We start from the raw sequence: 13,625 nt of genomic DNA on the forward strand, positions 1-13,625 counted from the left end.
GTGCTAGGTTTTATCGCCAAATTACTAACGTCATACCACAACAGATAACTGGACTCACCGAGGGAAAAGATTACACTGTTCGCGTTTCGGCCAAGAATGAGGCTGGGACCGGGCAACCCAGAGAGCGAAACCTCACGGCTAAGGATCAGGTATGACGTCAAACACTACAACGTACCGATGCTTCTTAACATTTATCATTCAACCTTTTTCACAGACTGTTGACCCGAGTTTTGATTTGTCCGAGCTTCCAACTCTCACCTTCCAAGCTCGGGAAGGAACTCCAGCAAAACTGAAGATTCCAGTCCAGGGTGTCCCGCGTCCTGAAGTGAAGTGGAGCAAAAATGAGGAGGATTTGAAGTTCGATAGTCGCGTAACAGTGGAGGAGACTCCCATCTCCGTGATCCTGATCATCAAAGAAGTTCGTCGTGAGGATGCTGGTGAGTTTATTATTGAGAGAACATTTGTCACCAGACTTGACTCATTCAAGTAATAATCTTTCCAAACATTATTTTAGGTGTTGTGACAATATAATGTAATTGTCTCGTTTTCAGGAAAATACACTTTGACTGCAACAAACGTTGCTGGAAAGAAGGTCGCAAACATCAAAGTGTTGGTTGTCGGCAAACCTGGTCCTGCTGGAGGACCTTTGGAAATATCGGACTTGACTTCAGAAAGTTGTACACTTACGTGGAAAGCACCTAAAAACAACGGAGGTAAATTATATTTATTAACTACCTTGGAAATGTATTCAGACTTTCTAATTCCTTCACATTAACAGGATCTGACATCACCAACTACATCGTCGAGAAACGTGACGCAAAAACCGGTACATGGGCGTTGGTGACGTCATCAATTGCTCGCCCTACCTGCAGAGCTGGAGGTTTAATCGGAGGAAACGAATACACGTTCCGGGTAATGGCTGAGAACCGATTCGGAGTCAGTTCTCCACTTCTATCCGAAACCGTCGTGGCAAAATATCCTTTCGGTAAGTGGTTTATGACGTCAGCAGAAAGGTGGTGTAACCAAATTTAAACTGTTGCAACTTTTTCAGATGTTCCGCATGCTCCGACTGCTCCTGAGGTCGTGAGTTGTAAACGGGATTCGATGTTGGTCGAATGGAAACCACCACGTAAAGATGGGGGTTCACCGGTAACTGGTTACGTCATCGAAATTAAAGAGAGAAATTCCATTATGTGGAAATCATTGGGAAAAACTCACTCAACCGGTAAGTTTTCACTCATTAAGTTATCAACTTTTAGATTATAACGATTTCTGTTATAAATTCAGACTACAGAGCAACCGGGTTGAACGAAGGGTTGGAATACCAATTCCGGGTATACGCAATCAACCAAGCTGGCCAGTCAGAAGCATCTGAAACCTCAGCCATTAAATACGCGCTTGATCCAGTTGGTGAGTAAACTTTAAGACTTGTTTGGCTTCAATTCTGTTGCATTTCTAGAAAAACTTCGTTCGTGAATATATTTTTCTCTGCATAACCGTTACCTCATTCACACAGGACCACCATCGCGTCCCATCGTTTACGATTCTACGAATGAAAGCATCTCCATCCGCTGGGAGGCGCCCAAGTTCGACGGAGGTCACCGCATTGTTGGCTATGACGTAGAACGTCTTAACCTTCCAGCAAAGAATTGGGTGAAGTGCAACGTGGGAAAAGTTACAACAACCGACTTTGCTGTGAGAAAATATTCAATATTTTAACTGTTCATTTGCTCGACTTTTACGACCAATGTTGTTTATGTATCAGGTAACTGGACTCATGCCTGGAAGTCGATACGATTTCCGTGTCCGCGCCAAAAACACCGCAGGATCCGTCTCTGAGCCGTCCGAAAACACTGGCCCAATCGTATGCAAGGAAGATTACGGTTTGTTGCATTTTTTGGCGATGTCGCAATGTTGGGCCTTTGTAATACGAAAACATAAATCACAGAACCTGCGAGTGTGACTTTGGACTTGGCTCTGTTGGAGGGATTGGTGGTTCGTGCTGGAGAAGACGTTCAACTTCACGCAGTTACTGATGGAAAACCGGTTCCAAAAGGTAAACATACACAACAGTCCTAAATACTTGCTCGATTCTGTTGATATAAAGGTTGTATGTAAACAAGGAGTTTGTTTTTAGTTATCTGGTCCCACAAGGATAAGGAACTGAGAGAGACTGACAGCATCAAGATTGATCGTTCAATCGCACAAGCAACTCTAACCATCAAAGACATCAAACTAGTGAATAGTGGGGAATACACTGTTACCGCCGCAAACCACTACGGATCCAAATCTGCAGTCTGCAAAGTTCAAGTGTTGGGTAAGTTTATTTTTGCATTATAAACGTTAAGGGTTGAGAGGGTGATCCAAACAATTACATTAAAGCATAAAACTGGCATAAACAGGAATATATTGACTTTAAACTTAAAATGGAAAAAACGAATGTAGTATCATAGTTAACAAACGTAATTCTCACAGACAAACCAGGACAAGTGACAGGACCCATAAAGATCACAGGAATGACTGCAAGCAAATGCAAACTATCCTGGTCTGCACCGTCACAGACTGGAGGCAGCACTATCACTAACTACGTCGTAGAAAAACGAGAGACCAGTCGCTTGCTGTGGACTTCTGTAAGTGTCTTAAAAGATTAACTTATCCGCTCTGATAAGTGTGTCTATTTCCTCTCAATATAAGTGTTTGCCTGACGTCTTGCTGTGCTTTAGGTGGGAGACGCAGGCATGCACTGCGATATCAACTGCACCAAGTTGGTGGCAGGCAACCAGTATGTGTTCCGAGTGTCAGCGCAAAACAAGTATGGCGTCGGACCATCTCTTGAATCAGCCGCAGTCGTTTGCAAGAATCCATTTGGTAAGTTAGTTTCACCAACGACTTATTGGTTGAAGTATGTGTGTTGACATATTGACACGTTGTTTAGATGCACCAGGAAAGCCCGGCAAACCACAGGCGACAAAATCGACCAAGAACAGCATAACAGTAACCTGGGATCGTCCAGAGTCCGACGGTGGAAGTGAGATTAATGGTTATCACTTGGAACGTCATCACAAGAAGGGTCTCAAGTGGATTCGGTAGGAATAAGCTCGCATAACTCACATATGCAGAACATGACTTTAACAAACTTTGATCTTACGCAGATGCAACCAGGAACCAATTCGTGAGAATCGTCATCGTGTGACCGGACTCACCGAAGGATACGAATACGAATTCCGCGTCTCGGCTGAAAACAAGGGTGGTGTTGGTCCAACAAGCGACGAATCTGGGTTCTTCACCGCGAGAGATCCAATATGTAAGTGTTAGTGTACTTACATGATCCCTTTAAGTGTGGGCTGCGTGCGGCAAGTCGAAGTGTGGGGGTCTCTCAGCAGTTAACTCTCATGGGTCCGGCGTGCGTTGCAAGACGTATTTAGAATCACACGCGCAGATTCGATCACTTAACGCAGTGACAGATGTCTGTGGAATAGTCAGAACAGCACAGTTCGTTGTGTCGCCTCCAATGCAGAGGGTTATGAGCCGCGGTGTAAGTTTTGCAGTGGAAGGGAAAGTCGCAAGTAGCCGTGATGTGAAGTTGAAATCCGTCAACCTTATTCAAGAAAATGTGAATGAGTCGCACAAAACTAAAGTTGAGAGTTGGGAAGATCGACGTCAAAGGTGGAATAATGTACTGGAAGAATCAGAAGCCTCCATTGAACGGTTGGAAGCCGATGTATTGGAACAGGCTCTGCTCGGGAGAAAGCGTAGCTCGGCCACTGTGTTTAGCAAAAGTTATGCCGCTAAGTCTGAGCACAGTAATGTGACCGAAAAGAAATCGTTTCACTCACGCAGGTCAAGCTCATTGAGTAGAATTCATATTTTAAACGAGGAACAAGAAGTTCGTCTGGAGAAAAACACTTTCACAAAACATAGAAGTTCTTCTGTGGAGAGAAAGCACAGCAGATCGCTCAGCGTTGAACGCGACAAAGAAATAAGTAATTCGATAACCGTGCACAAAGATAAGCTGTTGCACAATCAGCTTTCTGATAGCAGCGAATTTAGAAAGGACTTTAAGGGCTTGAGAAGAAATATCAACACACTGACAGAGGATTTAGAAAGAGTTGAAGACGAAATCAAGTTACGTAAAGAAATAGTTGGTTCGATTTCATATCACCGAAAAAGTCGAAGTAAGCCCTGCACAAAAGAAAAGCAAAATCCGACTTCAGCAATTTTAACGAGAGTCTTACTTTGTAGATGTTCCTGGTTCACCTGGAGTTCCCACTGTTACCGACACAACCAAGACCTCAATTAGTTTAAGTTGGTCGAAACCAACCCACGATGGTGGAGCACCAATCACTGGATACGTGGTTGAGATGGCCAAGGTTGAATCCGATGAGTTTGAAATGGTCAGCGGTCTTAAACCTGTCCTGCTTACCGAGTTCATCGTCACCAACCTACTTGCAAGCTTGAAATACAAGTAAGGATATTTTACAATGAAACTGCACTGAGCATAACTTTCACAAACACAAATTCATTGCTCAACAATTCGCAAATCTGTTTAGGTTCCGAGTTTTGGCTGTGAACGAGGCAGGAAATTCCGATCCAAGTGAAGAGAGCGAGGCGTTGAGTCCTCTTGAAATAGTGGAGGCTCCGACATATGAACTGGATGCCGACATGCGACAGAGCCTTACTGTGAGAGCAGGTGGATCCATTCGTCTGTTTGTCCTTGTCAAAGGTCGCCCAACGCCCACTGCCAAGTGGATGAAAGAGGGAGGTTTGCCAGATGAGAGAACGGTTATTGATACGACTAGCTCCTACAGGTAAAAAAACGTTTTTGTATTACAAAAAATCTTCTACAAAACACAGGCAAACACGTTTCTGGAAACTAACTCTGTTATTTTTGTTTATTCCAGTCTTCTGGTCGTGGAAAACTGCAATCGACACGATGCAGGAAAATACGAACTGATGATTGAGAACAGTGCCGGATCTAAGATGGTGGCAGTCAACGTGAAAGTCTTGGATTCTCCAGGTCCAGTGCAGAACCTTGAGGTCAAGGACATCACCAAGAGCACGGCGTTTATCATGTGGGATCCTCCCAAGACTGACGGTGGAGCTGTTGTGTCAAATTATATCGTGGAGAAACGACTTTCCACGCGCAAAGCTTGGTCCACGGTCTCAACCGAGGTGGGATGTTGTTTATGTGATTGGCTTTTACTCGGGGTTTCTTTAAAACCGGAAAAATTTCGTAACAAATCATTAATGCCCTGTCATGAACGCAGGTTCACAGAGAGTCTCACAAAATCACCGGTCTTACTGAGGGAGAGCAATATTTCTTCCGCGTCTTGGCTGAAAACAAATACGGAATCGGAGAACCTGCTGAGACACGAGAGGTCGCTAGAGCATCGGAAGTTCCAGGGGCGCCGAAATCCATCGACGTCACCGGTTTCAGTAAATCTTCCGCCTCATTGGCTTGGACCAAACCGGAGACAGATGGTGGAAGTCCAATTATCGCTTATCTGGTCGAGATGCAACGAGTTGGAATGGACACATGGGTCACGAAAGCCACAACTTCAACACTAACGTGAGTTGACTAACTTTAGCTGTGTGGTCAAGTTAATGACACGTAGAATTTTGTCGACGAGCGTTTAAATTTATTCGTTACATCGTTAAACGGTGACATCTGTTCGTCTCTGCAGGGCCACTGTGAACGACTTGAACGAAGGGGGCGAATATCACTTCAGGGTTAGAGCAAAGAATGCAGTGGGAACAGGAGAAGGTACACAGACGCTCCACCCAGTCACTGCCAAGGATGACGTCACAAGACCAGGCGTTGACTTGCGTGAACTTTACATGGGAACTGTGACCGCCAAGGCCGGAGACAACTTGAAGATCAAGCTACCTTTGCTTGGTATAGAACTGAATGCAAGATTTCCTACACTTGAATATTGTTTCTTACTATTAAGCTTTACAGTAAACAAGATCGATTCGATAAGATGGTGAAATGTTTCACTTGAAATTTCAGGCAAACCTCTCCCTACTGCGCAATGGCGACGCAATGATGAGAATGTTCGTGAAACTCAGCGTGTAAACACTGAGACTTGCGATGGTTTTACGTCACTCAACATTAAGGATTGTCAACGTTCCGACGCTGGACTGTACGAAGTTGTTGTTAAGAACGCGGCAGGAACGAAAACGTCCGAAATTAAGGTAGAACCGGCACCAATGCATAAAATGTTCTCCTGAAAAATCGAACGTATTTTGTATGATGTGCAAAATTAATAAGAAAAGATTCCTAAATTAACTTTTCTCTGTTATTTAGTTGACCGTGTTCGATGTTCCGAGCCAACCAAGAGGACCGGTTGAATTCACAAACGTCACTGCCGACGCATTAACTATGACGTGGCTTACACCGGAGCAAGATGGCGGCGCTCAGATCAACAACTACGTTGTGATGAAACGTGAGAAAGAAATTGACACGTGGACGGAAGTGGCCGCATCGGTTGCCAGGACAACTTTGAAGGTACACTTTTAAGACCTCCCTCATTGTTAGAATTTGTTGCAGAGGTTTAAAGTTTTATTACTTTTGATCAGGTTGGAAGGTTGGCGCGAGACCAGGAATATATTTTCCGTGTGTTTGCGGAGAATCGATTCGGTCGTTCGGCTCCTCTGGATTCCAAACCAATCCTCGTCCAATTCCCCTTCAAACGACCTGGAGCTCCAGGGCAACCTGAGGTTGTGAAATGCACGCGTGACACTGTCGTTCTAAAATGGGACGAGCCATCCACAGACGGAGGTACGGATACGAGAGAAAAGTTGTTTATGGCAGTGTCTAATTCTTTATTGCACAAACCAGGTGACAAGATATTCGCATACCACGTTGAGAAGAAAGATCGAAACGCCATCTTGTGGACTCCAGCAACCAGAGCTCCAGCGAAAGACACCACGCTAAAGGTAATCTTACGGAACATATCAGAGAAAACCTCTTGTAGTATTTCTCCTAATACGATTGAAACAAACCAGATAAGTGGACTGACCGAAAACTTGGAATATCAATTCCGGGTGTGCGCCGAAAACCTTGCGGGAATCGGAAAGTTCGGTCGAGCTTCGGATGGAGTTGTATGCAGGGATAGTGTCGACCGCCCTGGTCGCCCAGAGATTATCGAAGTCGGACGAACTGACGTTTGCTTGACTTGGAGTAAACCTGAATATGACGGAGGAGCAAAGATCACCGGTAAGTCCTTGGATCATTCTAGTTACAATGCAATCTTAAATCATATATACATCCCTTCTAAATTAACTAGCTGTTCTCAGTTACGATTTGTGATGGAAACCTCACGATTTTGTTCAGGTTACACCATTGAGAGACGCGAGATTCCGGATGGTCGTTGGCTTAAATGCAACTTCAGCAATGTGATCGACACTAAATTCACCGTCACCGGTCTCACTGAAGGAAAAGATTACATCTTCAGGTAAACATCTGAACCATCGACTGGTTTATATTCAATATCGTTTCTCAACCTTCTTGTTGTAAAGGGTTTTCGCGAAGAACGCGAGTGGAAGTGTTTCAGAGAGTTCTGAGACATCTGAAGTCATCACTTGCCGGGATGAAGTTCGTCCACCACGTGTTGAGTTTGACGCCAAACTTAGGGACACACTAGTGGTGAAGGCTGGGGACAGTGTGAAACTCCAGGCTCGTATCTCAGGTAACGTTTGAAACCACCCACGTTTTACTTGTCAGCCATTTTCCTCTTGTGTTTAAAATATGATAGTGTTTCCCATACTAAAACCTATGATGTGTTATCACACAGGAAAGCCACTACCGTCGATTCAGTGGCAGAAGGATGGGGAAACACTGGAAGAGAGCAACCTCGTGTCTGTAGCAAACAGCGACAATGAGAGTTTGCTCCACATCCGGGACTCCAGACGTACAGACTCGGGTCAATACACAATCAACCTTAAGAATGCTGGAGGAAGCAGAACTCTCACTGTCAGCGTAAAAGTACTTGACCGTCCCGGACCGCCCGAGAAGGTCACCGTTAAAGATGTCACCTCAAGCCGAGCCAAGCTATCATGGGTTCCACCACGAGATGAGGGAGGTTCTACTGTCACAAGTTACATTGTCGAGAAGCGTGAAACAAGCAGACTTGCCTGGACTTTGGTTTCAAACGAGGTTCGTTTCCTGCCGTGGTTTGTCGCCACAACGATTCGTGTAACATGAGTAGAAGCGCTAAATATTCACACTTCTTAAAATCAACGTTTACTGCGACTGGATAACTAATGCATGGAACTTGTGTCTCAGGTGGAAGGAACTTCTCTTCGTGTGAGTAACTTACTCGAACACAACGAGTACATCTTCCGAGTTATGGGAGTTAATAAGTACGGTTCGGGTGATGCTTGCGAGTCAGACTCGGTTAAAGCTGTAAACCCGTTCGTACTTCCGGGCAAATGCGGTCAACCGGAAGTGAGCAACACGACACGCGACTCTTGCATTGTGACGTGGACTCGACCAAACAATGACGGCGGAGCTGAGATTACCAACTATGTATTGGAGAAACGAGACAAGTAAGACTGGTTTTTTGTTGCGATATTTCATACAATCCGATCAAAACCTAAAAATGCAGGAAACTCAAAACAAAATAGATCTAACTTTTCCGTCGTTATTTAATCCTCAGGAAAGGAACAAGATGGGTTCGGGCCACAAGGAAAAATATCAACGAATGTCGGTTCCGAGTCACTGGACTTCCAGAAGGATGTGACATTGAATTCAGAGTTGCTGCAGAAAATGCTGCAGGAACAGGAGAACCTTCAGAAGCATCCCTGTATAATCGCATTGTTGATCCCATCTATCCACCAGGTATGTGGGGTTCTGTAACATTTACGTATTATGATTTCTGAAGATTATTACAATGTGTCAGTTTGCCACGAGTAAATACAAGCTTATACAATTATCTGCCACTCAAGCATATTCATATTTCATGTTAGGTCCACCATCAAACGTGAAGACCACCGAAACCACCCGAAAAAGTGCCACTCTGTCATGGACCAAGCCCATGTATGACGGCGGCAGTGACGTCACTGGTTACGTCATACAGTACACAGAGGCAAAGGGTGATGAAGAAACTCAGGAGGAGGATTGGGTGAAGTGTCCCACGCCTGTACGGTACATGCTCAATGAATACACAGTGTGTGATCTCACCGAAAACAAGGAGTACAGACTTAGGTATGTTTTAAAGTTGATTCGGGCTGAGAAATGGTGGTACCGGTGTTGTAACTTGATGTTTAACCAAATTTACAGGGTCGGTGCTGTTAACAATGCCGGGGTTGGTGAGTTTGCCTACGTTGCCGGTAAAGTGGTTGTAAAGGACTTGCTGCTCCCACCAGACATGGAAGTTGACGCCAGTCTACGCCAGGCACTTAAAGTAAGAGACTTTTTTCAAATAAAGCGATTCGTTTATTTAACTACGAATCTCTGTCAAGGTTAAGGCCGGAAACTCTATTCGCCTCTTCTCAACCATTCGGGGAAGTCCCGCTCCCATGGTCACGTGGCGCAAAGACGAAGGGAAACTCCCCGACGCAAGCCACTTGGACACCACCGATTCCACGACACTTATGTTGATAGAAGACTCGACGAGGTATGAAGTCAAATTAAGCCTTGGCATTGCAGAGTATCAAGTTGTGTTTACCGTCATAGAAACCACAGCGGGAAATACTCCCTTACTCTGGAAAACAGCGCTGGTTCAAAGACTGCCACGGTGAGTGTTGTGGTGTTGGACAGTCCATCCGCTCCAACTCAACTCACGACGAAGGACGTATGTCGGGATTCCGTCACACTGTCATGGCAACCACCTGCGAATGACGGAGGAAGTGTCGTCAACCATTACATCATTGAGAAGAAGGAAACGACCAAGAAGGCGTGGTCCACAATTACCATGACTTGCGTCAGAACATCGTTCAAAGTACGTCGGCATTAATTTGTTTTAGAATTAACTCGACGTGTTTAGGAATATGTAAACAGCATTTTGTATATGTCGATTTTAACACTTTACTTTAATCGTACAGGTCCTAAACCTCAACGAGGGAATGAGCTATTACTTCCGGGTTATGGCCGAGAACGAATACGGAATTGGAGCCGCGTGTGAAACCTCCGGAGCAATCAAGGCATCGGAAGTTCCAAGCGCTCCCGGCCGACTTGAGGTGACTCAAACCACCGCCAACAGCATCTCACTCGCCTGGGCCAAACCTGAAACTGATGGTGGAAGCAAAGTCACAGGTAATTTATGTTTCCAAGTTTAAATATTAGCGTATTGTACCAACACTCGTTGCGCCAAACTAAAACTTTAACCCGGTTTAGGTTATTTGATTGAGTACAAAGAGGCAGCATCAGAACAATGGAAACCATCGAGTCAGGTTAAGGTGATGTCCGGAACAGTTACTCGGCTTACAGAGGGCAAGGATTACAGTTTCCGTATCAAAGCTCTGAACGAAAACGGCCTGGGAGACGCACGCGAACTCCTGCAATCTGTCACTGCTAAAGACGAGGTAAATATCACACAGATAATTATTTTAAATCTGAGAGAAAGTGGAAAATATAACTGGAAATATTTGCAAGGTTGAGCCCGCGGAAATAGACTTCGGTGGTCTCTCGTCACTTGTGTTCTACGCCAAGAAAGGAAGCGACCTGAAAGCTAAAATTATGCTGAGCGGAAAACCGGTACCTCAGGCCACTTGGAGGCGCAGTGGGGACGAGTTACGTCAGACGAGCCGAGTAAACGTTGAAGCTCTCGAAAACTTTACTCTTCTCACAATCAAAGGTATTAAAACATCTGCATATAATATAATAATATAATAATAACATTTGTTTTTTGCTTACCAGCAAGTTTTGGTCAAATCTAATGCTAGTGAGATTGTAACAATACATCTTTGTTACAGACTGCATTGTGGAGGATGCTGGAGAATATGAGCTTACTGTCTCAAACATCCTGAACAAAGCAACGGCTCCAGTGCAGATTGTCGTGTATGACAAACCTGGTTCTCCTAAAGGCCCGGTTCGTTTCGACAAAATCACTGCAGACTCCATCACGCTATCCTGGGACCAGCCAACATTTACTGGAGGTTGCCAAATATCCAACTACATTGTTGAGAAGAGAGAAGCAACAAGCACTGTAAGTAGTATACCTGATGTGTGTTTATTAAACACACTTATTTACCTGGCTTCATCCGTTCTGTGACAAATCTAATATAACCAAAATACTGAGTAATTTTATAACAAGGTATCAAAATCTCGTTCTTTTAGGTTTGGACGATTGTTTCAGCGGCTTGCGCTCGTGCAACCGTAAAAGCCACTAAACTGAACACAGGAACCGAATACTTGTTCCGAATCAAGGCAGAGAACCGATTTGGGGTGGGTCCAATGTTAACCTCTGACCCAGTATCGGCGCAGCACCCATACAAGTCACCAGGCGCCCCAAGTCAGCCCCACATTGTCAGGGTAACTAAAGAAAGTGTCACGCTTCGCTGGTCGGAACCCGTCAACGACGGTGGATCCCCTATTACGGGATATCAGATGGAACACAAAGACAGGAACTCGATTTTGTGGCAGGTGAGTTCGAGTACCGAGTTTTACACACCCTCTACTTGTAAAGCATTAAATCTTAAACAATTTTTCGGGTTTTTGCAGAAAACGAACAAAATCACGATAACTGACACCGAGTACAGAGCGAGTGGACTCGATCAAGGACTCGAGTACGAGTTCCGCATTTATGCACAGAACGCTGCGGGTACGAGTAAAGCGAGTCGCACAACTGACCTGGTTCTGTGCAGAGATCCCATTGAACCTCCGGGTAAACCAGAAGCTCTTCAGGTAACTTGAATTTCATGTCAGCTGGAATAATACAATATGCCATAATGTGAATTCTTTATGACGCGTGTTTTGATGACGTAGGTCGGAAGTCGATACGTCACAATCGAATGGGTGAAGTCGTCATATGATGGCGGTAGCAAGCTGATTGGTTACAACATTGAGAAACGCGAGTGTCCGAATGGCAGATGGGTGAAAGCAAACTACGGCAACGTCTCCGAAACTCACTTTAAAATCGACGGCCTCACTGAGAACGTCAAATATGAGTTCAGGGTTTTCGCTAAAAATGCCATTGGTGAGTTAAAAGATTTTGATGAAAAAAACACCCACAATCCCCAAAATGTTTCAGATCAGTTTCATAAAACCCATTTTTCACCAACAGGATCAGTCTCCGAACCTTCCGAACCATCATCTCCAGTTCTCTGTCGCGACGAACTTGAGCCTCCAAGCTTGGAGTACGATCAATCACTCCGCGACACGCAAATTGTGAGAGCTGGAGATACAGCCAAGTTCACCATCAGAATATACGGGAAACCACCTCCTTCTGTACGTTGGTGCAGAGATGGTCGAGATATTGAGGTTTCCCCACGTATTAAGGTTGAACACGCCACAACTTACACCACACTGACTATCGGCGATACAACGAGAAGAGACACAGGTATTAAAAACAATAGGTTTTGTTTGAGAAAATTGTTAAAATATCGTAAATGGACGAGAAATCTATTTTTAAACATGTTTTTCGTCGAAATGTTTGAGTGATGCTGCAACGAGATGTTCTCTGTGCAGGACAATACACACTCAGTCTGGCGAACGACGCAGGCGAGCGAACAATGGCAATCCACCTGAAGGTTCTGGACATACCTGGCGCAGTGCGTCATCTAGCTGTTGAAGATATTACCGCAAGCAAGTGCACAGTGGCGTGGGACGCCCCGAGTGAGGATGGCGGAAGTCAGATCACCAACTACGTTGTAGAGAAACGCGAGACAAGTCGAATCACTTGGACTCAGATAGCTTCGGATCTGCAGGCACGATATATTAAGATCGGACACCTGGTGAAGGACCACGAGTACATATTCAGGTACAGTTTGCCCGTACACAAATCAATTGGAAACTATTGAACATAAATATTAAACCAAGAAAATGTGAAGTTTTATTCTAGATTGTTTCTTCAGTGAAATTTCTAAGTTCTTTCTGTTCATGTGACAACGATTTATTTCTTCAACAGAGTAAGAGCCGAGAACAAGTTCGGCCTTGGTGACGTCACTGAAACAATCCCAGTTGTGACTAAGAACCCGTTCAAAGTACCTGGACCACCAGGTAAACCGGAGTTCACCAATGTGCATAGCAAGGGTCTGATTTTGACATGGCCACGACCTGAGAACGACGGCGGCTCTGAAGTTTCCAATTACGTTGTTGAAAAACGAGAGAAACTTGGATCAAAGTGGTTCCGCGTGACTTCAAGACAGATCGAAGAATGTCGCTTGAAGATAAGCGGACTACAAGAAGGACAAGAATACGAATTCCAGGTACAATTACCGGCTATACATTTGAATATATTAAAACTTCGTAACAAATGCGGTGAAATAACTTTTATTTTAACACCAGGTTATGGCTCAAAACGCTGAGGGAGTTGGTCTTCCCGGTCCTTCCTCGGATTCTGTTCTCATTCGGGATCCGATCTATCCTCCCGGTGTTCCTCGGGTTCCGAAAGTCACCGACACAACCCGAAGTTCCATCAGTCTCGTTTGGTCTTCGCCAACTTACGACGGTGGAAGCTCGG

General features: G+C 44.8%; 1 protein-coding gene across 1 annotated transcript in view; it reads left to right on the plus strand.

Annotated features, from left to right (window-relative positions):
* The window catches only part of LOC145913566 (titin-like), a 134,262-nt gene that overhangs the window by 86,195 nt on the left and 34,442 nt on the right, over positions 1-13,625 (plus strand). Inside the window, exons 132-175 of the mRNA XM_083001283.1 lie at positions 45-149; positions 215-437; positions 552-713; positions 779-985; positions 1,052-1,225; positions 1,288-1,410; positions 1,517-1,695; positions 1,766-1,883; positions 1,949-2,056; positions 2,138-2,317; positions 2,476-2,630; positions 2,724-2,868; positions 2,936-3,086; positions 3,153-3,304; positions 4,243-4,465; positions 4,551-4,808; positions 4,902-5,172; positions 5,268-5,569; positions 5,685-5,896; positions 6,011-6,195; positions 6,308-6,508; positions 6,580-6,781; positions 6,842-6,939; positions 7,009-7,219; positions 7,337-7,457; positions 7,522-7,691; positions 7,797-8,158; positions 8,288-8,550; positions 8,661-8,842; positions 8,971-9,208; positions 9,284-9,407; positions 9,466-9,620; positions 9,680-9,944; positions 10,048-10,258; positions 10,340-10,527; positions 10,598-10,799; positions 10,918-11,150; positions 11,282-11,587; positions 11,666-11,848; positions 11,930-12,140; positions 12,228-12,503; positions 12,632-12,923; positions 13,071-13,371; positions 13,451-13,624. Coding sequence (XP_082857409.1) covers positions 45-149; positions 215-437; positions 552-713; positions 779-985; positions 1,052-1,225; positions 1,288-1,410; positions 1,517-1,695; positions 1,766-1,883; positions 1,949-2,056; positions 2,138-2,317; positions 2,476-2,630; positions 2,724-2,868; positions 2,936-3,086; positions 3,153-3,304; positions 4,243-4,465; positions 4,551-4,808; positions 4,902-5,172; positions 5,268-5,569; positions 5,685-5,896; positions 6,011-6,195; positions 6,308-6,508; positions 6,580-6,781; positions 6,842-6,939; positions 7,009-7,219; positions 7,337-7,457; positions 7,522-7,691; positions 7,797-8,158; positions 8,288-8,550; positions 8,661-8,842; positions 8,971-9,208; positions 9,284-9,407; positions 9,466-9,620; positions 9,680-9,944; positions 10,048-10,258; positions 10,340-10,527; positions 10,598-10,799; positions 10,918-11,150; positions 11,282-11,587; positions 11,666-11,848; positions 11,930-12,140; positions 12,228-12,503; positions 12,632-12,923; positions 13,071-13,371; positions 13,451-13,624 — 8,802 coding nt within the window. The remainder of the gene's footprint in view (positions 1-44; positions 150-214; positions 438-551; positions 714-778; positions 986-1,051; positions 1,226-1,287; positions 1,411-1,516; positions 1,696-1,765; positions 1,884-1,948; positions 2,057-2,137; positions 2,318-2,475; positions 2,631-2,723; positions 2,869-2,935; positions 3,087-3,152; positions 3,305-4,242; positions 4,466-4,550; positions 4,809-4,901; positions 5,173-5,267; positions 5,570-5,684; positions 5,897-6,010; positions 6,196-6,307; positions 6,509-6,579; positions 6,782-6,841; positions 6,940-7,008; positions 7,220-7,336; positions 7,458-7,521; positions 7,692-7,796; positions 8,159-8,287; positions 8,551-8,660; positions 8,843-8,970; positions 9,209-9,283; positions 9,408-9,465; positions 9,621-9,679; positions 9,945-10,047; positions 10,259-10,339; positions 10,528-10,597; positions 10,800-10,917; positions 11,151-11,281; positions 11,588-11,665; positions 11,849-11,929; positions 12,141-12,227; positions 12,504-12,631; positions 12,924-13,070; positions 13,372-13,450; position 13,625) is intronic.

This window comes from Ascidia mentula, chromosome 9, assembly GCF_947561715.1.
Source record: "Ascidia mentula chromosome 9, kaAscMent1.1, whole genome shotgun sequence".
NCBI lineage: Eukaryota > Metazoa > Chordata > Ascidiacea > Phlebobranchia > Ascidiidae > Ascidia > Ascidia mentula.